At 42.2% G+C, this 23,600-nt stretch overlaps 3 protein-coding genes across 4 annotated transcripts in view; 2 read left to right on the forward strand and 1 right to left on the reverse strand.

The window, feature by feature from the left end:
- The first annotated feature begins 286 nt into the window (after positions 1 to 286).
- On the forward strand, positions 287 to 5,395 carry calub (calumenin b). The gene is made up of 7 exons (XM_055009033.1): positions 287 to 437; positions 1,726 to 1,968; positions 2,221 to 2,414; positions 2,543 to 2,709; positions 2,803 to 2,863; positions 3,067 to 3,266; positions 3,973 to 5,395. Exons 2-7 carry the CDS (start codon positions 1,748 to 1,750, stop codon positions 4,075 to 4,077), a joined length of 948 nt encoding a protein of 315 aa, XP_054865008.1. The 5' UTR covers positions 287 to 437; positions 1,726 to 1,747; the 3' UTR covers positions 4,078 to 5,395.
- A 1,516-nt stretch (positions 5,396 to 6,911) lies between these two features.
- LOC111582518 (cadherin-related family member 5) lies at positions 6,912 to 14,565 on the reverse strand. Of its 2 annotated transcripts, none has more exons than XM_055009032.1 (16): positions 14,342 to 14,565; positions 13,527 to 13,639; positions 13,226 to 13,440; positions 12,176 to 12,232; positions 11,996 to 12,088; positions 11,805 to 11,891; positions 11,610 to 11,720; positions 11,230 to 11,400; positions 10,823 to 10,913; positions 10,638 to 10,744; positions 10,328 to 10,528; positions 10,086 to 10,217; positions 9,332 to 9,410; positions 9,046 to 9,236; positions 8,932 to 8,952; positions 6,912 to 8,758 (listed from the first exon to the last, which is right to left on the reverse strand). In XM_055009032.1, exons 2-16 carry the CDS (start codon positions 13,600 to 13,602, stop codon positions 7,826 to 7,828), a joined length of 2,565 nt encoding a protein of 854 aa, XP_054865007.1. In that variant the 5' UTR covers positions 13,603 to 13,639; positions 14,342 to 14,565; the 3' UTR covers positions 6,912 to 7,825. The 2 variants fall into 2 exon arrangements, with proteins under 2 accessions (XP_054865007.1, XP_023146993.1); XM_023291225.3 differs by having other exon boundaries at positions 13,527 to 13,638; positions 14,338 to 14,565.
- A 1,952-nt stretch (positions 14,566 to 16,517) lies between these two features.
- kcp (kielin cysteine rich BMP regulator) overlaps positions 16,518 to 23,600 on the forward strand; it is a 28,081-nt gene continuing 20,998 nt past the window's right edge. Inside the window, exons 1-5 of the mRNA XM_023291234.3 lie at positions 16,518 to 17,208; positions 17,718 to 18,250; positions 18,521 to 18,593; positions 19,221 to 19,513; positions 19,595 to 19,769. Of these exons, the coding sequence (XP_023147002.2) occupies positions 17,124 to 17,208; positions 17,718 to 18,250; positions 18,521 to 18,593; positions 19,221 to 19,513; positions 19,595 to 19,769 (1,159 nt within the window). The 5' untranslated portion in view covers positions 16,518 to 17,123. The remainder of the gene's footprint in view (positions 17,209 to 17,717; positions 18,251 to 18,520; positions 18,594 to 19,220; positions 19,514 to 19,594; positions 19,770 to 23,600) is intronic.

Below are 23,600 nucleotides of genomic sequence, written 5' to 3' on the forward strand. Positions count from 1 at the left end.
TTTATTTTTGTTGTGTCTAATATTTGTTGTGGACATTGCATTTGATTACAAAACTCTGTCAATGGGGTACAGTTTCATTTATCTTTTTTAAGCTGCATATTCACTAAATAAATAACATTTCTTTGTGGTATATTGTGCTTGTAACCTTTCACTGAACTAAATAATAAGCTGAAACGCATTGCTTTCGAGCTGTTTGTGTGCAGCCCAGTAGCTGTCAGATTTATGAATGAACTGGATTTTGTTGACTTTGAGGACGTGGCGGTTCTCGGCCAATCCAATCAACGGTGCTCCCGTGAAGTGGACCAATCAGCGAGCGACATCACACTGGGCTTCTGGGACTGTGATTGGTCGGTTTGCGTTTTAGCACAGGAAGTGCATGGGTGTGTTTCCGAAGGGAGGACCGAAGGCAGCAGCGACGAACTTCCCTGAAGACGCCGGTGAGTTGTCCTGGTAAACTGCTGTAAAATGGAAAAAGTGATTTAATTGTGTTTTTCCTATAGTGTCCGCTTTGAAAGACGTGTTAAGGGCGATTATATCGATACTTATTTGTACGGTTGGACGAGTAAAAATGCTATTCAGAGAGTTAAACTAGCGGTATGCTTGGTTAGCCAGTCTGTTGTTGGTTCCTAACGGTGGCTAATTGGAAATAACGGTCACAAGCTGTTGCTGTCCGAATATGATACAAAGACAAGATTTAAGACGTAGAGACTTGCAAAAGTGAGAGCCCAGACGGTATTTTTTGTCGTACTAAAGCAGTCAAGACAGCAGCGAACGAGTTTCTACAAGAGGAAAGCGAAATAGCCAAAACAGGACACATTTTCTCACCAATAAAACATGTCATTATTATTTAAAAGGCAACCGGTAGAGGTGGTGCAGCTCAACCTTTTTGCCCAGGTATTTTGAAGTTTTTCCATCGATGTTTCGAGGGAGAACATGTTTTGCTTATTGCTTCAGTTCTAAAAGCTAAGACACCTGACAGCAATTTGCTCTGCTCTATATTTTGAAAGGGAACATACAGTCAGCTGCTAGAATATTAGATTAATCGAGCTTAAATTAGCAGTCCTCTATTTATTTCCACTTCAGTGTGAGTCTTAATGCTGAGTTTGTACTGTTTGAGCTGATTTAACTTAAGACACGACTCAACATTTTGGTATGTGGCAATTTTGTACTATAAAATGTGCATTAGGTCGCCCTTGTTGGTTTAAGTGCTGTGGGTGAATAGGGTGAATCAACTCTTCTCAAGGACAAAACTTAACTATGATGACACGATTTTTTAGGTTTTATGTTAACCTATGAAGGGTGGCAGCCAGGGGTTGTTTACAAAAGGAATTTTGTACAATTACTTTCAAAGTTGTCAATTTAAACGTTTCTAAATTGTTGTATGATTGTGTCAGTAAATGATGATTCTTTTCTTTACCAATTGGCTTTATAATGTATGGGATAGCAAGTGCTACTAAGGATCGAAAGTACAACAAATAAGGGATTGCATCAGCTGGAAAAGATTAGCCATGGTTGAAGCATTTGGCAATACTGTGAATCAAAACTTTGTATACTCTAAACTGGCAGGTAGAGTAACAGTCTCAGTACTGACAGAATGCCATCATAAAATGTGCAAGGTAAATTTAGATAAGCATAATATATAAATAGGGTTTAGGAGGAACCTCTGATTGAGCATTGATCTCTGCTTTTTGGTGACTTTTTTTTCTTCTTTAAACTCTGGTTCAGACGGTGTTTGTACAAACGCAGGATGGAACTGCGTCCACTTGTCATGTGCTTTGCTCTCTGTGTGGTTTACGCCACCAGCAAACCCACAGAAAAGAAGGACCGTGTTCACCACGATGAACCTCTCAGCAACCGAGAGCACGATGACACAGAGAACTTTGACTATGACCATGAAGCCTTTCTCGGGCAAGAAGAGGCCAAGACCTTCGATCAGCTCACACCAGAGGAAAGCAAAGAGAGGCTCGGGTAATAACACATTTTCTGCTGTTTGATTGTCTGCTTGTAATATCAGTCCTTTTGTTAAAGCAGACACTAGAGGGCTTATTCCGTTATTATGTTTTATGAGGTTTTATTTTTCCATTTATGCCTATGGTATATTCTTTGATGTGGTAATGACCTAGTTGCACCTCAGGGAGCGGCAGCACAGCTCATCTGTGGTCAAAATCCAAAAGATAAATAAGGAAAGTTTGCTAAATTTTCATCATCATTTCTCTGCAGCATGTTGGTTGAACGCATAGATGAGGATAAAGATGGCTTTGTGACTGTTGAGGAAATGAAGAACTGGATCAAGCACGCACAAAAGAGGTGGATCTATGACGATGTGGATCGACAGTGGAAGAGTCATGATCTTAATGGGGATGAAGTGGTGTCCTGGGAGGAGTACAAGAACGCCACATATGGATACATTCTCGGTACTGCTGCGGACAGTTTTCACTTTATACATTTGATGCATCCCAGTAGTATTACCTTCACGTACACACAAATTTACTTTGCCAGATTTGTACACATGTTGTCAGAAGTTGTGACTTCTACCCTGCAGATGACCCTGACCCTGATGATGGCTTCAGCTACAGGCAGATGATGGCTCGTGATGAGAGGAGATTCAAAATGGCGGACCACAACAACGACATGAAGGCCAACAAGGAAGAGTTCACAGCCTTCCTGCACCCTGAGGAGTATGACCACATGAAAGACATTGTAGTGCTGGTGGGTGACACTTTTATGAAGGTTTTAAGTGATGACACTGATGTTGTATCTTTTCAATTCTTTCTCACTGCACTGTGCTCTTTCTTTCTATAGGAAACTATGGAAGACATTGACAAGAATGGAGATGGTTTAATCGACCTGGATGAGTACATTGGTGAGTCCTTACAGCTCGTTAGCATACATCAGTTTGTACCACAAGATTTTGGATTATCAGTTACGGCAAACAATGACATAAAGATGATGCAAAGTTGTTTCAGAAACAGTTGTGAAATGTGGGATGTTTAGTAATGTGCTATCGTAAATATGTATTTGTAGAGCGAAAAGTTGCACCATTCTTCCTTTCTTATTGGGCTCTAGGTGACATGTACAACCAGGAGGGAGACAACACAGAACCTGAGTGGGTGAAGACCGAGAGAGAGCAGTTCACTGAATTCAGAGACAAAAACAAAGACGGGAAGATGGACAAGGAGGAGACCAGAGACTGGATCCTGCCCAGTGACTACGACCATGCTGAGGCCGAGGCCAAGCATCTGGTTTATGAGTCAGATACAGACAAAGTGCGTACTGTAAAGAATTCCACATGATTTCAGAATTCATCAGAAATGTGTGTGGACTTCCTGCATCCATCCCTGAGAATTAGCAAGGAAGTGAAACTACATGTGTGAAAAGACACACGAGTAACATAACATACATGTGTGTTTGAGTTTTTGTGCCGCAGAGTTTTTGAAATGCTGACATAATTTTCTTCTACTGCTACGGCAAACTAAAATGACAGTAAAATGCCTTTTGTAGGCTTTTGAAATGTGTTAATTGTCTAATTAACCCTCTGAACCCTAAAATGGCATGATAGCGTTAAAAAAAACTTCACCAAGATTATACCATTTGACTGAAAGAGAAAGTACAATAACAGAGAAATACAGGCAGTAATGGTACGGTAATGAATGTGCTATACTGCACTATAGACAGTATTAAACTCTCTCTACTTCTAGTCATTGTTGTACTGTTTCCAAATACATACAGAACTTTATGTTGCAGTGAAAAGTGAGCCCACAGTGAGTGAAAATGTGACAGAAACTGTCCAAAAACCACATGGGGCTCAGAGTATTAAGGTGGGGATTGGCATATCATGTTCATTGCAATAGCGATAAAACCTATAATTATGCAAAACAACACAAAATACCTCCATGTCACTCATAAATACATTTAATCTTTGTATGCCGACACCAGTGCTAGGCTGATCATTTTTGTTTCTCTCTCTGTTAGGACGGCCGTCTAACCAAGTCAGAAATTGTGGACAAGTACGATCTGTTTGTGGGCAGCCAGGCGACTGACTTTGGAGAGGCTCTGACTCGACACGACGAGTTCTAACATCCACCTGCCTCCGGTGACTCTGTGCTCATCTTGTGTACAACATGACTGCGTCGACAGGATATGGAGTATTTTAAACAAGATGAGCTCGCTCGACCCAGCGCCACGGACAATAATTTATTTGATTTCTTGAATGTGCCCCGTTGTACACACACTAACACTAAGTCATGTGTACATGCTTGACCAGAGTGTCCTCACGTTCTGTTGCACCTCTCATTGGAGTATATCGCCAGCCTTTGCTCTGCTTCCACACCTTACCCTGTCCGGGCCCAGATCAGGGATAAGAAGTGGTCATCAACACGGTTTTAGATTTTTTTTTCTTTGAAAGGATGATTTTGTGAAATAGCCATGTTTTGTTACAAAGCCTTTTATAGAATAATTAAGTTGAGGCTTGCAGTCTACATAAGAGTTTGTCTCACCGTTTCATTTTGCGATGCACTGGACTGACTTTCTAGTCACCAGAATTTGTACTATTCCTCTGTGTACTCGGGCCCAAATTGAAAATGTTAGTTGCTGATTCGCTTGTTAGACATTTTTCATTCGTTGAACATGATGCGGTAATGCTGGATTATAGGATGTTTGGAACAAGGAGTAAATATTAAATCCAATGACAATGAAGACCGTTTGGCCTAGTGCAATACAGTATCATTAGTGGGACATTGCTGTGTTTGCTATACTGGTCCCCAAAGCATCCATGGTACCACAAACTGTCCTGCTGTCTATTTTTGACAAGAGCAGTTTGTGTTGTGTCTTAGTTGAAGGAATCAAGATGATGTTTTGTCTGATGGATGCTTTGTACTGAAAGCTGCCTCTTTTTGTTTTTGTTCCTTATCACCTCAATAGTGTGTGTGTGTGTGTGTGTGCGCGTATGTGTGTGTGCATGAGAACCTGTGTGTACATATATTCTTGACGACTTCCTATTTTTTTGTTTTGTTGGGTTTTTTTATGTTATGTTTTGAGTTTTGTTTAATTCAGCTGCAACTACTAACTCATCTGTGTGCCAAGTAAAAAAATCTTTGTCCTATTTTGTAAGCAGTTTGGGGGAAAAACATTCTCCTCCCTTTGAATATTATCCTTCCCAAATATATTTGTTATGCTTGTATTATCTCTACCACCATTTATAACCACTGTTAATAATTTTTATTGGCATAGTATAATGTGTATGATAATGTTTTTTACAGGCTCACTGCAGCAACAAGCCTTTCACTAGTGACTTTACTGTAAATAAGTTGTTGTTCTGCAAATTGAGCACTCTAACAATCAGGTCCAGTTTTTGCGATTGAGAACAATGTCTCAATAAAAACAAATACAAATGGTAGTTGTTAGTTTGCTGCATTCTTTTGACTTGATGTGGCAGCTGCTATTACATTTGTTCTCCGGAGAAAGCAAAAAAGACCAGTGTCTCTGTAGCTGCCTTCACTTAGAATAAAGGATTTCATAAAACCTTTTATGGAATTGGGTGGAAGTTGAAAAATGTTGAAGTTTCATATCCTTTATAGCTATCAGCATTGTTTCCAGTTTGCTCTGTTTTCTGTGAATCCTCTGTTTCCTGTTTCCATTCATGCCATTGACTTGCTGACCTCTGCATTGTTGTTTCAGATGCTCCTTTTCTCATCCTTTCTATATCAGCCGCGTTTCCCTTAATCCCTCCCCATGATGAAGCAAACATCGGCATATTTAATTTACAAAGTGCCACAGCTGAGATGAATACGGATTTAATGTTTGTAGTATATTTTTCACATTATCACCTTAACTTTTATCAAGCAACTGAAGCTTAAAAGGCCAATTTCTTGTTTGACATACTTTGTCAATTTTTAATTAATTCAAATAAGGTTTAATTAACATGAAAGATTTATTCAGCAGCTTTTCCTTTTTAAAGATGAGCTTAAAGTGAAGTACTTTGAACTAAACATTGTTATTCACCACCAAAACTGACGTGCAAATGGAAACTTTTGATCACCTGAATTCAAGCTTTGTTCTCTGTACTTCAGCCGTCTAACACCCTTCACGAAGAGCCCTACCCTCAAAGATTTTACTAACAAATGTCTTTGAGTTTATACTGCATGGTATCTGCACAGGTTTTAGAAGAGCAGCAGGTGAAAAGCTGATGTTTGATAATTCTGCAGAAACAATGGAAATGTTTTCAGAATTTTTTAGCTGAATGTCATCCTGTTTTTTGCCGCATTCATTCCTCTTTTTAGTGCCACCAAGAAGCACACCCGTAGCATGACGTTGCCACCACCATGCTTCACCATAGAGATGGTGTTTTTTTTTTTTTCGCAGATGTGCTCTCAAGTCCTGTGGGCAACCACCAAGCAGTCTGTCTTGTGGTTTTCATGCCAGAGTGGCTTCCCTTCACAATTCAGCAATAATTGAAGCCACTGTGCTCCCTGGAACACTCAAAGCTTTAGAAATAATTATTAGTCTGATCTATGTCACATGGAGATCTAAAAGACTTCCTTGGACTTTCCAGCTTGGTTTTTGTCCTGACATGCAGTGTTCATTGTGGAACATTAGGTGATTTCCTACATTATAAATTAATTTTATGACAGCTGGACTCCAATCAAGTTCTACAAACATCTAAAGAATTATTAAAGCAAATAAGATGCACCTGACCACAGTTTAGAATGTCATAGCAAAGGATCTGAATACTTTTCTCATTTTGTCATTGTAGTTTGGGAAAATCAGTTGAACCCAATAAAATTAAACTATCCTCAATCCTCTTCTCAGCACAATTAAACTTAACATTTTATGTCAAAACTTGGCCATACCCAAACCAACCACAATGCCTATGCCCCTAACTTCTCCATAATTTAATAAGCACTCTTGCCTCGTTTTTTGAGTCAAACAGTAACTTTACTCATGTTCACAGAAAAAAAATGACGATGATAGAGAATAGTAGAGTATACAAAACAATCAAGAATTTTGAACAACACAATACAGAACTCTGCAGCTTTTTTAAAAGCAAATCATCACAGAACCAGATGGGTTGTAAAACTGTGTCTGCAAGTTTACCTTTTCTATGTTTTATAAAGGGTGAAGCATTCCACAGTTCTGAAGGTGAAATACAACATGGACTACGTTACCATGGACTTGGGTGTTCTGGTTATGACAGGATTTTTGAAGTATCCCAAAGAATCTCCATCATATCCCAATTCCAGACACTGGATAAGCTTCTATCCTGGTTTTGAGAAACCTGGTAAGGCATAGACGGAGTAAGAACCCTGGGATACTAGTGACATCACTGATGGGAGTGTTTTTTTTCATAGGAAAGAGCACAGCAGCAGTTTTCACAATGCGATTTGTTGTAGATCTACCTTTATAAAATACAGCATCATTATTCGTAAACAAAGAAAATACATTTTGGTTCATGACAAGATGGTGCATTTGTGCTATTTTTATTGTGCAAAAATATGCTGTATCCTCATAAAATCTATCAAAATCTTAACTGGATTTCGTGGTCATGGTAACTCAGTTCCTGTTGTTTAGCTATGTGGTACTAATCGCGCAATATTGTTGATCTAATCATCATGACTGTGCTTTTTTGTGGACATACATAAGTGTTTTAGCATATACTGTAGATGTCTTCCTTTGTATGGCCCATCATGTGTGTGGTGTTCTTTAATTCTTTACATTCTTACAGCACAAGTGTTTTATTCTTGTTTGATGGCTTGTCTGCTGTTATCCATCTTCACCATAGCTCTTCCGTTCTCTGTTGTCTGCCCCGTCATTCTCATTGCCTGCGGTATCACTTACTAAAGGTTATAAATACAGGATTACAACGAGCCATCACTCTCAACAGCTCTTCTTCGTCTGGTTCTAACTCATCATCACTGTTCTTGTCTGCATCTTCATCTCCTAGAAAACCATCATCGTCCTCATCACCCGCCCCTCTGCCTTCTTGAGTGTTTCCTGTTTGGTCTGTTTGGTCCAGTGATGTAGAGGGTTGGTCCAACTCTGCGCTCAGAGTCATTGGTGTTTGCTCTGGCGTTTCTGGTGGCGTATCAGGTGGAGATGTATCTATATGTACCAGCGTGGCTTTCAAAGGGGCCTGCTCTGGCGTGGTGGGGGGTGTGCTCGTCTGCTTGGGGACCGGTGTGGACAGTAAAGGTGAGTATGAGGGTGTCTTCACACGAGGTTTGTGTAAAGGTTTATCAATTTCTGCTGAAGCAATTCGGGACTGACTGCATGGAAGACTGCACTGAGAGGAGGGGCTGGTGACAGGGTCAACAAGGTCATCGTCGGTGGTCATTTGCGAATCAGGACAGGTTAAAGGTGTTGCAGGGCAAGGGCTAGGGGTAGATTGTTTCTCATTAACGTCCAAGGTCGTATGAGGTGGTGAGTCAGAGTTTTCTTTCAGCTGAGCAGCATCTTGAGCCATTTGTGTAGACCTCGTGTCGACCGTGGCTGGGTGGAAGGTGGGTGAACTGGTGGAACTTTTGGTTGGTGTAGATGCATTATTATTAAAGGTCACAGGGCTGCGCACAGGTTCAGTGGGCATGAAGCTGGTATCAGGCACAGCAGTTGTTCTGGGTGGAACGGGTCCTCGACAGGAAGGGAGGTCTTGGTAGGTGTAGACGCCTGGTTGGTCCGGTAAGCTGAAGGAAGGATTGCACGTTCCATATTCTTCATTGCTGTACGATGCTTCCTCCATGTGTGGCATAGCAGTTCGATGACTCACCTGTGGGGCAACCATAGTCACCAGGTTAACATCTGGAATAAAACCACTCTTGTATTAAAGAGACAGGGTGTGTAAATGATCCTCATTCCATTTGACAACTTAACCTCAAGTTACTGGGACCAAGTGAATTAATTACAATAATTAGAGCTTCAATAGGAAAACACATAACTCACCAGCTGGAACCATCGTAAGCTCTGTGGGAGCATATACAAAAATATTTTAGAATTTATTGATAAACTGATTAAAACTGAACCTACGATAAGAATTGTAGTCAAAAATGATCTTACCACATTGGGGTGTTTGCCCTGGGCCACACAGCCTCTCTGCAGTGGGTCCCTTGTTCCTTTGTGTTTCCTCTTCAGCCACATCACCATAGACAGGATGCATCCAATTATAGTCATGAACACCATGCACAGAAACAATGCTTTGCCCACAGTGCAGCCTGTCAGACGGTCACTTCCCAGTGGACTATAAGGGACTGCAGTATACACAGATAGACATACAAAGAGGTGTTCCAGTCTGCAGGGTCATCAGCATTCAGTGATGTATGAGTGTTTAGGTGTGCAGCCTTACTTGATTGTCCTTCAGATAAAACCTCCACTACTACAGTAGCAAAGGTGGCATCACCTGACTCTGGGTCTACAGCTGTTACCTGCAAAGTATTTTGACTTATTATTACATCATTATCACCTTATTACATGTGTCTATTATGAGATTGGGATGAAAGACAGAGAGGTTGTGCAATTTGATGTGAGTAATCATGCTGGTTAAATAGAAACTCAGATTTGTGCTGGGTTAGTTTTGAAGCACAATCGCTGATTGTAACATTTTGTGCTCCTTTGTCTTAGGAAGGTTTCTTTCAGTTTTCAGCTCAGAATTCTACATTGTTGGTTAATTTCACCATGGCAGTATGAGTCTGATTTAGCTGTTTCATTGTCCGTAGCATTAAACGCAACTAAGCTGCAGCTCTTCCCGCCAAAATAAAGGAATCCACAGGATCTTCAGTTCCTCAGATGCTGGGAGTGCATGAGGACTCTTGTGTTCACTCCTGCAGCCAACAGCAGAACATTTTACTCGTGGCTGATACATTTTAGAGTTACCAGAAGCAACTCTAGCAAGTTAATAAACCTGGCAGCTGCTCTTTCTGAATACCTCACTAGGAAGTACCGGTCAATGTGAAGGCCGGATTATGCAGAGCTTGAGCTGGACAGCTACTGGTAGCCTTCAATTGTGTGTAATATTCTTAGTAAAATTCTTGCTGGCTTGTAAGGCTGGAAGGCTTACAAACCTTGGACAGAAACAGTGTAAGGTTTTCACTGAGGCTCACCTCGAGAACATGCTTCTGTTTTGGTTTGAGTTGACTCGTCCTGGCAATCAGGAGCCCCTCCTTTGTGACTTGATAGATGTCTGTGTGATTGCATGTAGAACTGAGGGTGAAGTCCATCATGGGATTGAAACCCTAACAGATTTGGGGGAAAACGAGCGTGATAGATGTTAGAAACAAATTCTGAATTTCACTGAGCATTTTGGCACCATGAGGGTACTGTATGTATGTGTCACAGTGCATACGTGGATGAAGTCCTGGTCCTGTACACGTAGCATCAGTGCTGTGCCACCATACGTATTAACCAGAGAAGCTGGACTCTTTCCTGCGTTTACAAAGCCATGATATTCAGCCATGTCGAACTCTGGATAAAACTGATTCACTGCCAGAACTCGGACCAACACTGTAGCAACAGAGTACTTCCGGGGGTCGTTGTCCTGATATGCCTGATGGTGCAAGAAACAGAGACACAGAAAGCCTCAAATGTGAGATTAGTTCTGGGAGTAAAAAAAATAGAGAGAATAACGTTCCAGCCTGCTACAACGTAAATCATACCATGACCTGAAGCTGCAGCACTGGCGTTGTGAGTCGGTCAGTCACCCCTTGAGTCAGTCTCACTTCCCCCGTCTCTCTGTCCATGCTGAAACGCCCTTCATCATCTCCTACAGTGAACACAAGCACAGTTACAAATAAAAGCACAGCACATTTTTTATATTAACATGTATTGCTATGTATGTTACCTGAGAGAATGGCGTAGCTGACTGGAGATCTGAGTCCTCTATCTCCATCCACTGCATGAATGGGACCAGGAGAGAAATGCAACACAATGTCCTGCAACATGACACACATTTGTTGCTCTACAAGTCAGATATTCGCAACATTCCAAACAGTGATCCAGTGACCTGCTCTTTATCTTGCAGCTGGACTGAATCTTGCAGCTGGAGTCTATAAATGATCTCACTGAATTTCAGAATCGCATGTTTAACATTAAAAGACTTTTACACTTTGCCCACAAGGCTGTTTCAAAAAGCAAATTTTATAGCCTGTGTCTATGTCAGTAGGTGTTTCATGGACATCATTAGTAGCCATCTGATATAACACTGATAATATGTGGTTGACATGTTAGAAGAAGGGTTTAGCAGCCGACCTCCTCCCCCTCTGTGACGTTCACTGTGTACACGGGACTTGTGCAGATTCGACTGGTCTCATCCTGGAAAAGCAACATACAGGGCAGGAACTGTGGGTACTGGTCATCTCCATCTAGGACAGTGATGGTGATGTTGGTGCTGATACTGAAATGCTCAGCAGTGTTCATTTCCTGAGATGATGACAAGTCAAAAACACAGAATCGGTGAAACAGATGAAGACTTGACCCAGAGTATGGAATAGTTTATTTTATAGTAATCATCGGGAACTTCTAGCAGTAACAAGAAATGAAGAAACCTATACAACTATTTAGATGAATGTATGGATACATTTACTTGCACATGGAGCTGTAAAAAGCAATCAAAAATTAAATGTACATACTGTGGCGTAGATGGTGACAGTCAGCAGAGTTTTGGTCTCATAGTCCAGAGGCTTGGATAGAACCACCTCTCCACTGTTGGGTAGATCAATTCTGAAGTACTGAGCATCAGGCTGCAAAAGACACACAAACACATAAACAGCTAAGGAGTGCTTGTTTATATTTTATTTTCTTTATTCTATATGGAGATAACGTACGGATGCCTGGTCGATTGAGTAAATGATCTTGTCATCGTCTGCATCTGTGGCCTTGATGGTGAATACTACAGTATTCACCGCAGTTAACTGGTAAAGACAAAGAGAAACACTTTAGACAGCAGGAGCAGCACTTTAATCTTTAATATTTATGTTTGCATGTGCAGATTTGCGTGTTTGTGAAAGCATCGTACCTCACTGACAATTAGAGAATAGACAGTGTTTTCTGCAAACACAGGTGAATTATCATTCTCATTGACGATCTCCACCATGATCCTGTACACACTCTACAACAACAACAAAACACATACAGGTTAGCATCTGGTAAGACACACAGAGGAATTATGGGTAAGGTGATGTGCGAGGAAGTGTACCTGAAGTATGTCCTCCTCATTACATGATAACTCAGCCATTATGATGGGACCAAGGGCCTGAGAGGGAGAGACAACAACAGATATGTAGCTGATCAATGAGGACATGTGAAGCATTCCATGAGATAAGAAACACTGATTTTAACCTCTCAAAATCAAAAATATTTCTTGGTGGAACCTAAGCATGTCTACCTGCCCAACATGCACCAAAATGACATACATGCACGTGCAAAGAATATACTATGTACATAATTATGATTTTTAATTATCCCAAAGCTGTTATAATGTTCAAGTTTCTATAATTGTGTAGTGTCAGAAAATTTGGGGAAATTATATTTCCATGCTTTGGGAATATTGTCTCTTAAAACTTTCATGCCAGTAATTTCCTTTGAATTATATACTATACTGGCATGAACAAAATGAACTAAATTTAAATGTGATAATCAGAAGACTCATTTTGAACTATATGTCCATGCTAACATTTAATAAAATTTTAGACTTCATTCAGTTTCCAAAATATATTCGCTTGATATAATGTTATATTTGTCCTAACTGTAGAGTAATATATTATTTTAACAGGAAGTTTATCTCACTAGTGTTTTTGTGTAGAAGATGGTAACATTTCTAGAGTAGAAACACACTGAACTGCTATTCCTAAACAGACTGTGCTGATTAATTGTACATCTGACCCTTATTGGGATGATGGATGATGATGTAAATTTCAGACTTGTACTAATTATTTGTAGTTTTCAGATGGTTTATTTTAAGGATAGAGTTATAGAAGTAGAGAGACTGAAAGCCAGAGAGACAGAGACACGACTAATCTCATTGACCCTTGAACAGCTGCCATAATGTTTGACAGCCGGGAAGCGGATGAGGCTAAGAGAGATTGTGTTTGGTCCAAATGAGAGGTTGTCAGGTTCAGCCTCTAAAAGTTTCTTCCTACAGCTTCTTTACTATGGCACCATGCTACCACACAGTGACTTTCCTGATTACAAGACAGCTCCAAAGCTGAGCATTCAGGGTTTACGAGGACACATCCGGAGTCATTACCTCTCGGTCAAGGATCTTGTCAGCTGATGTGTTGAGCCGGATGCTTCTGCCGTCCAAAAAGAACCAATCAGCATCCTCTCCGCTCAGGCTCCAGCGAACCCCCTCCATGGTGCTGTCGGCCATGAGTTCAGCAACGACTTCTCCCGGAGGGCTGTTTTCTTTGACCGTCGCAAATACATCCTGACCGTCCAAACATCCAGCCCAACCCGACATACCTGTGTCAAACACAAACACACAGACGGTTATAGACTATTAAATGTAACCTAGAAGCTTTAAAGGAATGATTGTGAAGTGGCTGTACCTGCGACTGTGTGCAGACATAAGAGGACCAGCAGTGAACAGACTGGAGCCCCGGGATTCAGGTCAGTCAGCGCCATCCCTGGGCTCGATCAGGCCTCAGGAACCAGTTCTGTCTGAGTGAACCAAGAGAGAAGAAGAGCAAAGACAATCAACTAAACATGCCTATCCCTTCATCCTTTATAGAATGAATAAGTGGGCTATCCTGAGCTTAAGTGGTTACATGTTTACGTCTTACGAATCATCATCAGAGTCTGTCCTAATGTCCAGTCGCAAACAAACACACAGTCTACTCCTTTAATTCCCTCCAATCCCTTCTAAGTGGGTCTCTGTTGAGGGGTTTTCCCCAGTAGGAAAGAAAGTAACCCATTATTCCTTGTTGCTACATGTTTCTCTGGCCTCTTTTCAGGTTTTCATGTTCATATCAGCAGAAAACTGCTATCTGACTCACCTGTTAATCTGCTAAACTCATGTATCTACTTTCCATTTTATGATTTCTTTGTATTATTTTCTGCCTTTTTTGTCTTAAAAGTCATACCAACAAAGTCATAACAGCTAATGAATCATTTAAACAGATTTACAGACATATGGTTACAAAGTTCACCACATTAATCATCAAATCAGCAATCAAACTGTGTGTCTATCATGCTCTTGTGTTGGATCAAGATCTTGGATAACATCCTCCTAAAACAACTACTTTGCTGGTGTTGTGAGATGAATAAACATGCAAAACCTTTTTGTTAAAGCTGAACAGACTCTGTGTTGTCACGGATGAAAACCGAACTACATTGTTTACTACACTTCAGCCAACTGACCTGTTGTTGTCAAATCCTCTGCAGCTCGTCCGTCAGCCTCCATATCCTCCTGACTTGTGACAGACGGCGCATCTCTGGTGCTCAAAAGCCTGAAAAGCCACCAAACCCCATTCAGAAACACAGATCGACACCTCCAGGAATAAACAAACAAATAGATAACACGGCTTCACACACACGTACACACACCAACACAATGACCCCTACACGCACACAAACATTAAAAAGCACACAGCAGCTTATGGTCTGTGTCCTCGGATAAGCTCACAGGCTAAAGGCTTGAGGGCGTGGTTTACCTGGTCGCAAGTGAATTTGAGAGATTTGTCTGGTACAAAGACACTTGACCTTCGGTGCCCTGACCTTCACAGGAAGTTTGTCATCCGACAGAAGCTCAACAGTCAGAGACAACCCAGTCAGCTTTTGCTCCCGCTATGGATGCTGCATCAAAGATCATATCAAGAAATGCCATTTTCTTTAGTTCCTGGTAGCTTCTATTATGCTTTAAATGCACATTTCAGGGTATTGTATAGCGTAAAGCTTGTTAAAAGAATCTGAGCATCTATTTTAACCACACAGCTTGTCCCTCCTGGATTTTTCAATTAGCTATATGTGACGGCTAATGGGGCCTGACAAGGGATTAGCTATCAAATGTCGGCTGTTCGCCTACTGAAGATTAACCCACATCCTTTTGCACTCTTGTCCCAGCATGTAGAGGCGTACACACACACACACACACACACACACACACACACACACACACACACACACACACACACACACACACACACACACACACACACACATACATGCACACAAAAGACCCAGTTAGAGCAATGGAGTGAGCGTATCTTTAGGGGTTCTGTGATTAAAATCTGTCATCTGGCTCCACGAGACATGTTTTGGTTTGTGTTTAGGCTTGTTAGAGGTTTCTGTTGTTAGAGAGGGGAGCAGAAGTGTATAGTTTGCCTCAGGGGAGGGGGCAAAAGGAAAACAGTCTGCATCCTGCATACTGGGAACGCACATTTCTCACATCATATACATATATTTTTTCATCTTTTCCAAATAAGATTCAGGCAAGAATCTTGGATTTATCTCCACCAGACTGCCGCAATGGGAGATTTATATCTGTCTGCTGTGTTTGGACATGACCACTGGATGTCAGCAGAGATGAGGGTAAAAAGATAGGAGATGGTTGGTAGACAACAGTTGGCTTTTACAGCTACATCATCTGAACATCTGTTTTTCCAGAATGCCTTTTTTTCCTCTCTTGTAATGATGTTATCTGAAATAGCAGTCATTAAAAACTGAGCTGAAATTTACCTGAAGACTGCAGATTCCTCTAGAGCAAGTCACTCGTTCTCTTCCTATAAGTTGCTCGATTGCTCGACTGTGTGGGCCACTAATCTACTTCTACACACATAGAGAACAGTCCCGCTGGGTACAGAGTGGGTGTGAGTGCAACATTGTTTTCCTATTTGTGTTCCTCTGGGAGGCATTTTGGGATTTTTGGGATTTAACAGTAAACTACCACATTCAGAAAGTTTGACGCCACTGATAATTGAATTTCTTGTTCAAAAGTTGCTGCACTTGTATCTGGTTTAACAAAGTTTTCAGCCAGTGAACGCTCTCAGCCTGGAAGCACCGTGCCAAAAGATGCCTCCGGGGAACATTTTTTAATTGTGATTATTACAGACTAACTGGCATGAGTCATGGATGAGGGTGGAAAGACTTTTATTAAGTTTCAAATCAGCTTTAAATATGTAGACTGGATGTGGAAAACAATCTGGCACCAGAGGGACGAGGGACTCTCCAATCTGCTACACTCATTAACCAACACCTGGGTGTCTTTAACCCAACATAATACTTAATCAAGACATAGGGGCATATGTCTGCCTTTCTGTCCTGCGCTACTTCAGACATAGAAGTCATGAGGGCATTTTGAGACAGGCTCTGAGATAATAAACAAAAGACAACAACATGAAGGAAAAGCCAAGAGTCCTGGAGACAAAACTGAGCACAGTGGGATGCAAGCTGGGACTCTTTCCAAAGCAGTGAAACATGACTACTTATGTTTACCCCCACCCTCTCTTCTCTCTGCCTCTTTGTCTCTCTGTACACACACATAAAGCCCTTCATATATTTTGGCTGCTTCTGCTGCTGCATGGCTCCCCTCCAGTCTCCAGACCAGGTTTTAGCTGATTACCAAAACGGGGGTCTTCGAGAATCAACACCACTGAGCAGTGCTGGGTGGAGAACTTTTTTGACAAAAAAGAAAAAAAACAACGCTTTTACTCTCAGATACTCTTCTGGGTCAGACCGAGGCTGAGATAAGAGCTGGCGACGCTCAGACGCGCTGAACACCTGAACCTTTTTCGTTTCTTATTTTGCGCGTCTATCTTTTTCGTCTTCCTCCTTTTCATATCAGAAATCTGGGATATCTAGACAAGCTTTATAAATGTTATCACCATACTCTTTCAGCAGCGATCTGTCCTTGTGATAATGAAGTGAAAGTGCGCTGCAGATACGGCCCCAGGGGGGAATGTGAAGTGTGTGACTGCAGATAAGTGACGCCCTGCCCGCATCCAGATGTTTCATGTTTCCCCTGCGCGCTCTTTGGAGAGATCTGCTCGCGGAGGAGCGGTGAAATCTTGATCATACATTGCATGCTCCATGGCACCACATCGGATTAAAAGAGCAAGGGACACGATGCTTTTTGCGTAAGGTGGTTGGCTTTTTGCTCCAGGGTTTAACTTTTTTTTTCCTGCTTCTGGAGTTTGGAGAAACTGAGGATGGCCGCGCTGCAGGAGATACATTTGGTTTTGGGCTTCATTGCGCTTTTTGTGCACGGAAATTCTAGTCCAAATCACGAGAATGGTGAGATTACAAGAAGTGTGCTCTGGTCAAATGGGTCACTGGTTGTTTGGTTTGCAGTTTTGTTATCTTTTCAAATGCAGCTCATGTGTTTTAAACTCCAAAATATAGCCATAACTTCCAAATAAATGTAGGAAAAAGTTAAGTATTTGAGATTTAGTTGAGTTGAAGAAGAAAATAAAACTTCTATTTGGCACTATGATTATATTCTCAAGCAAACTTTTATTGTAACTCTCAGATTCAGCTTTTAGCAGTGAATCTCCATATTTAAAAGAGTGTGAGATGATGTATTGTGTTAGCTGAGAGGCAGACAGATCAGACTGACTGTATCATGCTGCTTTGAGGTCAGTGAGGCAGCCATGTGTGACCGGCTGATGAATGGCTTCATTCTGATTCCCTCTCACACAGAACCGCAGTCATTAAACCCAGAAACCACACTGGCAACCTCTAACCTGATGCTCCATGGCTGTGTATGTTTTGTCTCTGACTGTCTGTCTTTTCTTCTTTCCCAGTGATTGACCTCCTGGCAGCTCTAAACATGTCCCACCATGTAAGCGGCGTGACCAGACTGCAGAGCTCCAGCAGCACGGTGTATAAAATACGTCCAAGAGCTCCCTACCTGACCCTTCCCCGTGAATATTCCCACTTCTTGTACTCCAACCTTCAGGGCAGCATAGGGGTGAATTTGGTGGGTCATCAGGTGTCGGGATCCAGTGCCACCGTTTTTTCTCTCTCCTCTGCATCCTCGCCCATCCTCCAGATCATCTCCTCCAACCTCAATCAGTCTCTGCGTTTGGACTACCAGGCCGAGGGAAGATCCCAGGGCCTCGCCAGTGTTCACTTTCCGGGAAGAAATCCCTTCTCCAGGGAGGAGTGGGTACAGCTGGCTGTGAGCCTGGAGCCTGATAGACTGACATTTTTTGTGGACTGTCAAGAAGCAGCTGTTTTACCAATAAAACGTGAGAACAGGATCAACCTGAAACTGCCTCAAGATGTTGTCATCAGTCTTGCCAGCACACCCGGGAAGAAAGACAGCAAATTTAGCGTGAGTCTTGACCATTCTGCACACCTGTGTACATTCAAATACAGCAAGAACTACATGTCAGATTACAGTATTTTTTAAGAGTTTTTTGAAGGATCAGCAGTGATTTGATTTCTGACTTGAGTATCTGCTTGCATCTGAAAACGAAAGGAAAGAATTGAAGCTCATTGCATAATCACAAAATGAATGAAATGTTAGAAACACAGCACCAGAATATGTGCCATAACATACAGCATCACTCCTGCCTCCATTGTGTGTTTTTTTGAAATACAGGGATATTTCAAGACTGCTGAAATTTCACTGAAAGCATATCAAAGGCGTCCGTGGATCTGTGGCAACATTACAGGTAAAGAGAGATTATCTTCATCGAAACTGAATCACTTTCTCTGTTTGGAGAGGGAGTAATGTATGTGCATATTCCCCCCCTCAAACATGTTTAGTGTGATCTGGAGAGCTGTAATTGTTATTTCTTTCAGTTGATAGTGGTTTTATTGTTAAGGCTGTATATAAAAACATGCTGTGGGCCTGTTGCCACATGCTGAGACTGCAGTGCAATTCCCCTTTTTGCTTCATTTGTTCTCTCCATTGTTGCTAATTCATTACAGTTCTGTCGCACTGGAAGACATGAAAGGAATTTCTGTCAGCGATGAGCTCTCTTGTCATGAGCAGCTGTAAAAACTTGTAAATCACTGGTAGAACCGTATTTAGCTTCTCTGTCTTGAATCCCAAACAGTAAGACACTTCTGTCTTACTCATACTCAGTAATGGGACCACCGTAGTAGCGCTTTGGGTCCCCCAGGCAGAAAGTCCCCCATACAGTTTGTTTGTCATTCCTCAGTGTGGGTCCTAATTCTGACGGTGTTTTCCATGGATGTTTGTTTAAACTCCAAAGTTTCCATTTTATTCTTTCAGAAATGATTCAGGAATCTATTGCTGCCCTCTTGTCCCACCAAAGGCCTATTGTGTGTTCTAGATACTCCCTCTGAGGACACACTTAGTCCAGATTCTGGGACTGACATCCATCAGATCTTGCATCGGGATTCTTCACCCAGTAAACATCAAAAGAACCACAGGCTGCAAGACCAAACCAACAATCATCTCCTGGACATTCAGAGTGATCAGTTGCAGAGAGGAGCAGTACTGGGGCCTCCAGGATCTCCTCAAGGGGTGAAGTCTGATTCTCAGGCACAGAGAGAGGACAGGCTGAGGAAGATGGAGAGGAGGCTCGAGGATATGGCTCGTATGCTCGACATGGTCAAAGCTCAGGTAACGATTACATTATATGACTTTTCATGCAATATGATTTGATGAAACATGGTTACAGGGGTTTTTTTTGTTTTGTAACAGAATATAGATCTACAGTCCCGTGTAAAACACCTGGAAGGATGTGAGTGCGTGAGGCAGCGATGCGTATATGAGGGACGTGAAATGGTGGATGGTCAGCGCTGGCAGACTGACATCAACACGTTGTGTTCATGCACATCTGGAAGGGTCACATGCCAAGCAAACATCCAAACTGACGGTGACTCAGTTTCTGTCTTTTTGCCAAATATGTCTTTTTTCCATTTGCTTTCTCTCTATCCTTTTTGTTTGCCGCTCACATGAAAATCTGTCATATTTTTGCACGCTCTCTTGCACCATAACATTAACACACTTTCAACTGGTGCGGAGTAGCTAGTTTGCAGATGGCCGTCCCTCTTCCAGACCCTTGTCTGTCTAACCCCTGTCAAAATGGAGGCACATGTTTCGTCTTGGCCTCAGACCCTGCTGAGTTTCACTGCTCCTGTCCCGCCAACACCAAGGGACCAGTGTGTCAAAGACAGCACAGAAAGGTATTTTTGAGCCAGTGTGGAGTCTTGGACTAGAGTTGATTTATACAACATTTGTAAAAGAACAAAATCTTTGACGTCTATGTTGTGAAAGTGTATGTATCGTTTGAAGACCTCATTAGCCAGGATAACTAGCTGCAGTGGCTCTGGGGATGTCAGTTGGCTGTCGACTAAAATTGGTGGAGGCAGGGAGCCTGACAAAAAACATCTATGCAGTGTACTGTATAGAAGATTACCTTGGTGAAGCCTTAAGTTGTTATCGAGTATCTAAATTTCCCCACTACTTTGGTTTAGGACAAAACACTGGCTAAACTTACGACATTCCAGTCATGATCTGTTAATCAATAAATGATAACATGCAAAGCAAGTCTGTGGACATAACTGCTAAACATCAACCTGTTCACAGTGTCACTGTTTTTCAGTTTGCAGGCTATTGCTATTACATATCATTGATTTACATTTAGCAGAAGTAGAGCTGCTCTGAGACTTTAGCATGGCTATAAATTCTGAGCCTTGTTTCAGTGTGTGTTTTCATGTGCTTTCACATAATCTGCTGTATGTGTTTCATTGGTTCTGCTTTGAATATGTTCTTATTGAATATTTGGTTACCTGGCAGGTCCCCAGAACTTTTCAAATGTTTGAGGTGGGTCACAAATGAACAGCAAGGTTTGAAACCTCCTTCTGTTGAGTGTTGTGTTACTGTAGTTTTCTTATAGTTTCTTATAAATAGCATTTTCTTTTTAGCTATGCATTTGCCTCGTCTTTGCTGTTTACCAAAGGCTTTGTGCTACCACAGTAGTGAATGATAAAGGAACAGTTCAACATTTTGGGAAACACATTTATGTGCAAAAATTTATACCAGTTTGCTGGTCAGTGGAGTTTTTTCACCCCTGGACTGCGGAAGCTAACTGTTTCCAGTTATTGCTGTTCATTGTGCTAAGTTTTACATCTTCTGACTGTAGCTCCAGATTTAATTACCAGATTTGAGAGTGCTATTGATCTTATTATCTAATTATTGGCAAAATAGCACGAGTGTATTTCTCAAACTGTCAGAATGTTCCTTTAATGTAGCTGATAGTTCTTTAGATGTGATTGTCTGTAATGTGATCATGGTTTAGCTGTAGAGCATTGCTCGGCCTGCTACATTGGGTGAGCCCAATAGCAGTGCTTTGCTTTACTGTTGTCTATTGCCAGTTCTGGCTATGGACATTGCTGTGGGGTTTAAGGCTGGGTAAGAGGCCCTATGTCCCCCCTCCCCACTTCTAGGCATGTTGGGTACCCAAACCAGAGAACAGCTGTGAAGGAGTGCGGTCATTTCGCCGCCGCTGGGCCTTCAATCCGACTACTGGTCTCTGTGAGGATTTCCTCTACTGCACTGGAAACAGCAGCAACAGCTTCCCCTCCTTTAATGCGTGTAGGGACCAGTGCATGTTAGGGGCATGCTGCCTCCGCAAACCAAGGAAGGCTCATCCCACCAGCCAGCTGCATTACATTCAGGATGATTACAACATCTCCTATGTGAACAGGACTCCCTTTGCAAATGGCAAGCTTGATTTGGAAGATGAAATGTGGTACAGCAATGCAGAGTTCAACCATACTGAGCAGGAGGATCTGAAAGGAAGCCGCAAAAGGACAGACTGTCGAAAGGATCCAGGTTTTACTTACACCTGTGATTACCTCACTGTAGCACAGTGTCAAGCTTTGGCCAAGGACCAAGCTGGAGAGCCACAAGTAGTAAGCTATTCTCCTGGAGTGAAGTGCTCTGACATGAGATGTGGTGGCGGTTGTGGACGCTTCTCCCAACGCAAGCTGAGGAGATACAGAGAAAGGTTCAGGCAAGGCTGTGGAGACTCCGTTTGCACACAGAGTAGCAGAGGTAACTGTATGTGCAGACACCTGATGCAGCGTAAAGAAATTAGAGATCTCACATTGAGGGAACGACGGTTGTACCAACGGGCGATCAGGAAACTCTACACCAGGCCAGGTGAGCATGTGAACTGAAACGTCTTCTCTCATCACCTTTTTAAAAGTATGGGTATACATGTATTTTATTATTATGGGTTTACTTTTGTCTGTTTGTGTGTTTCCATGTGATTTTAGCATTGTGGAAGAGCTTTGCGCTCCTGAGAGCTGAGTTCTCCCCTACGGCTGGTGATCATGCCTTCTTCCTCCCTTGGCACCGCTACTTCCTGCGATTAGTGGAATATGAGCTGCAATCACTGTCTTCGTGCAAACTAGCAATTCCTTATTTTGAGTGGACAGTGGATTCTGGGTCAATGGAGTCTTCAGCTGCATGGCAGGCTGGACTGTTTGGAGGAGACGGTGAGGCAGACTCAGGCTGCATCCCACACCACCCTTTCCAGGGCTTGGCATCCCATTTTCACTGGATCCCTTGTCTCAAACGAAATTTCAACTCCTCGGTTTGTCAGACAGATTTTATTAATAGTTCACAATGCTGCACTTCTCATACATCATTGTGCTTTGAGCTGTATTACTGACCAGGTTTGTGTAATTGATTTTTGCTTCTCCCTTTAGATATGGCTGCCAGATGCAGTGACCTTGCAGAGGGCTATAAACCAGGCAGACTTCCAAGTGTTCTCCCAGTCTCTGCAAACCTTCTCTGGGCTCTTCAGGCTTTGGGTCGGGGGTCACATGGCTTCACCTCTGGCTGCTTATGACCCTTTGTACCTGTCACACATGGCATTCATGGACAAGCTGTGGCAACAGTGGCAAGAAAAACATCAGATTTCATCAAAAAGACAAACTTTTAGAGATGACCACTATAAGAGCAACATCCTCTACCCTGCAAGTCGGAGGTATGTGAAGATGAGCCCTTTTGATGTTACCCCTGATGACGTGATTGCTTTCCAGCAGCAGCCTTGTACTGTGTATGTGCCCATAACCATTGGTGCACCTTGTAATGTGACATATTTTCAAACACACCCTCAAGGAAGTCCGAAATATCAGATGCGGAGCTCTGACAAGCACAACTCTAATAGTTCTGTCACTGGGGGCTTTGACAGCCGTGGTTTTGACCAACATGGATACGATCATAATGGCTATGACTGGAGTGGTTGGGACAGGTGGGGTTATGGCAAAGATGGTTTTAACCTGGATTTCATTGATAGGGACGGATATGACGTGTTTGGTTTCAACCGCTATGGGTTCAACCGTTCAAATGTCACCTGGTTTGGAATGCATAGAGATGGGGTGTTTGTGGACAAAAGGACAGAAAAGCATAATGGAGACAGGACTTATAGAAAGACACACAGAGATAACACAGTGTCCAAACTCTTTGGCGACAGAGGCTACAGCATGTATGGGTTCGATCCATTTGGCTTGGATCGTGGAGGCTTTGATGCATTTGGCTTTCGAACAGATGGTTATGACAAGGACAGCTGCAACTGGTTTTTCAATGGACCGCACTACCTTCGAATCTACTTCCACACACAGCAACAGTTGATGTCATCCAGTCATGAAGCTTTAACCCGCATCATCCGTACGTGCCCTCACATCGCCTCCCT

Source organism: Amphiprion ocellaris, chromosome 3 (assembly GCF_022539595.1).
Source record: "Amphiprion ocellaris isolate individual 3 ecotype Okinawa chromosome 3, ASM2253959v1, whole genome shotgun sequence".
In the NCBI taxonomy this organism is placed as follows: Eukaryota; Metazoa; Chordata; class Actinopteri; family Pomacentridae; genus Amphiprion; species Amphiprion ocellaris.

Excerpts from the sequence above, each read along its gene's own strand:
- calub (XM_055009033.1), top strand. The coding sequence starts at position 1,748 with ATGGAACTGCGTCCACTTGTCATGTGCTTTGCTCTCTGTGTGGTTTAC. Across the intron at positions 2,864-3,066 it reads CGACCTGGATGAGTACATTG|GTGACATGTACAACCAGGAG; the intron begins GTGAGTCCTTAC and ends ATTGGGCTCTAG. Across the intron at positions 3,267-3,972 it reads ATGAGTCAGATACAGACAAA|GACGGCCGTCTAACCAAGTC; the intron begins GTGCGTACTGTA and ends TCTCTCTGTTAG.
- LOC111582518 (XM_055009032.1), bottom strand. The coding sequence starts at position 13,602 with ATGGCGCTGACTGACCTGAATCCCGGGGCTCCAGTCTGTTCACTGCTG. Across the intron at positions 10,529-10,637 it reads TGCTGCAGCTTCAGGTCATG|GCATATCAGGACAACGACCC; the intron begins GTATGATTTACG and ends TTGCACCATCAG. Across the intron at positions 8,759-8,931 it reads GCTTACGATGGTTCCAGCTG|GTGAGTCATCGAACTGCTAT; the intron begins GTGAGTTATGTG and ends GTTGCCCCACAG.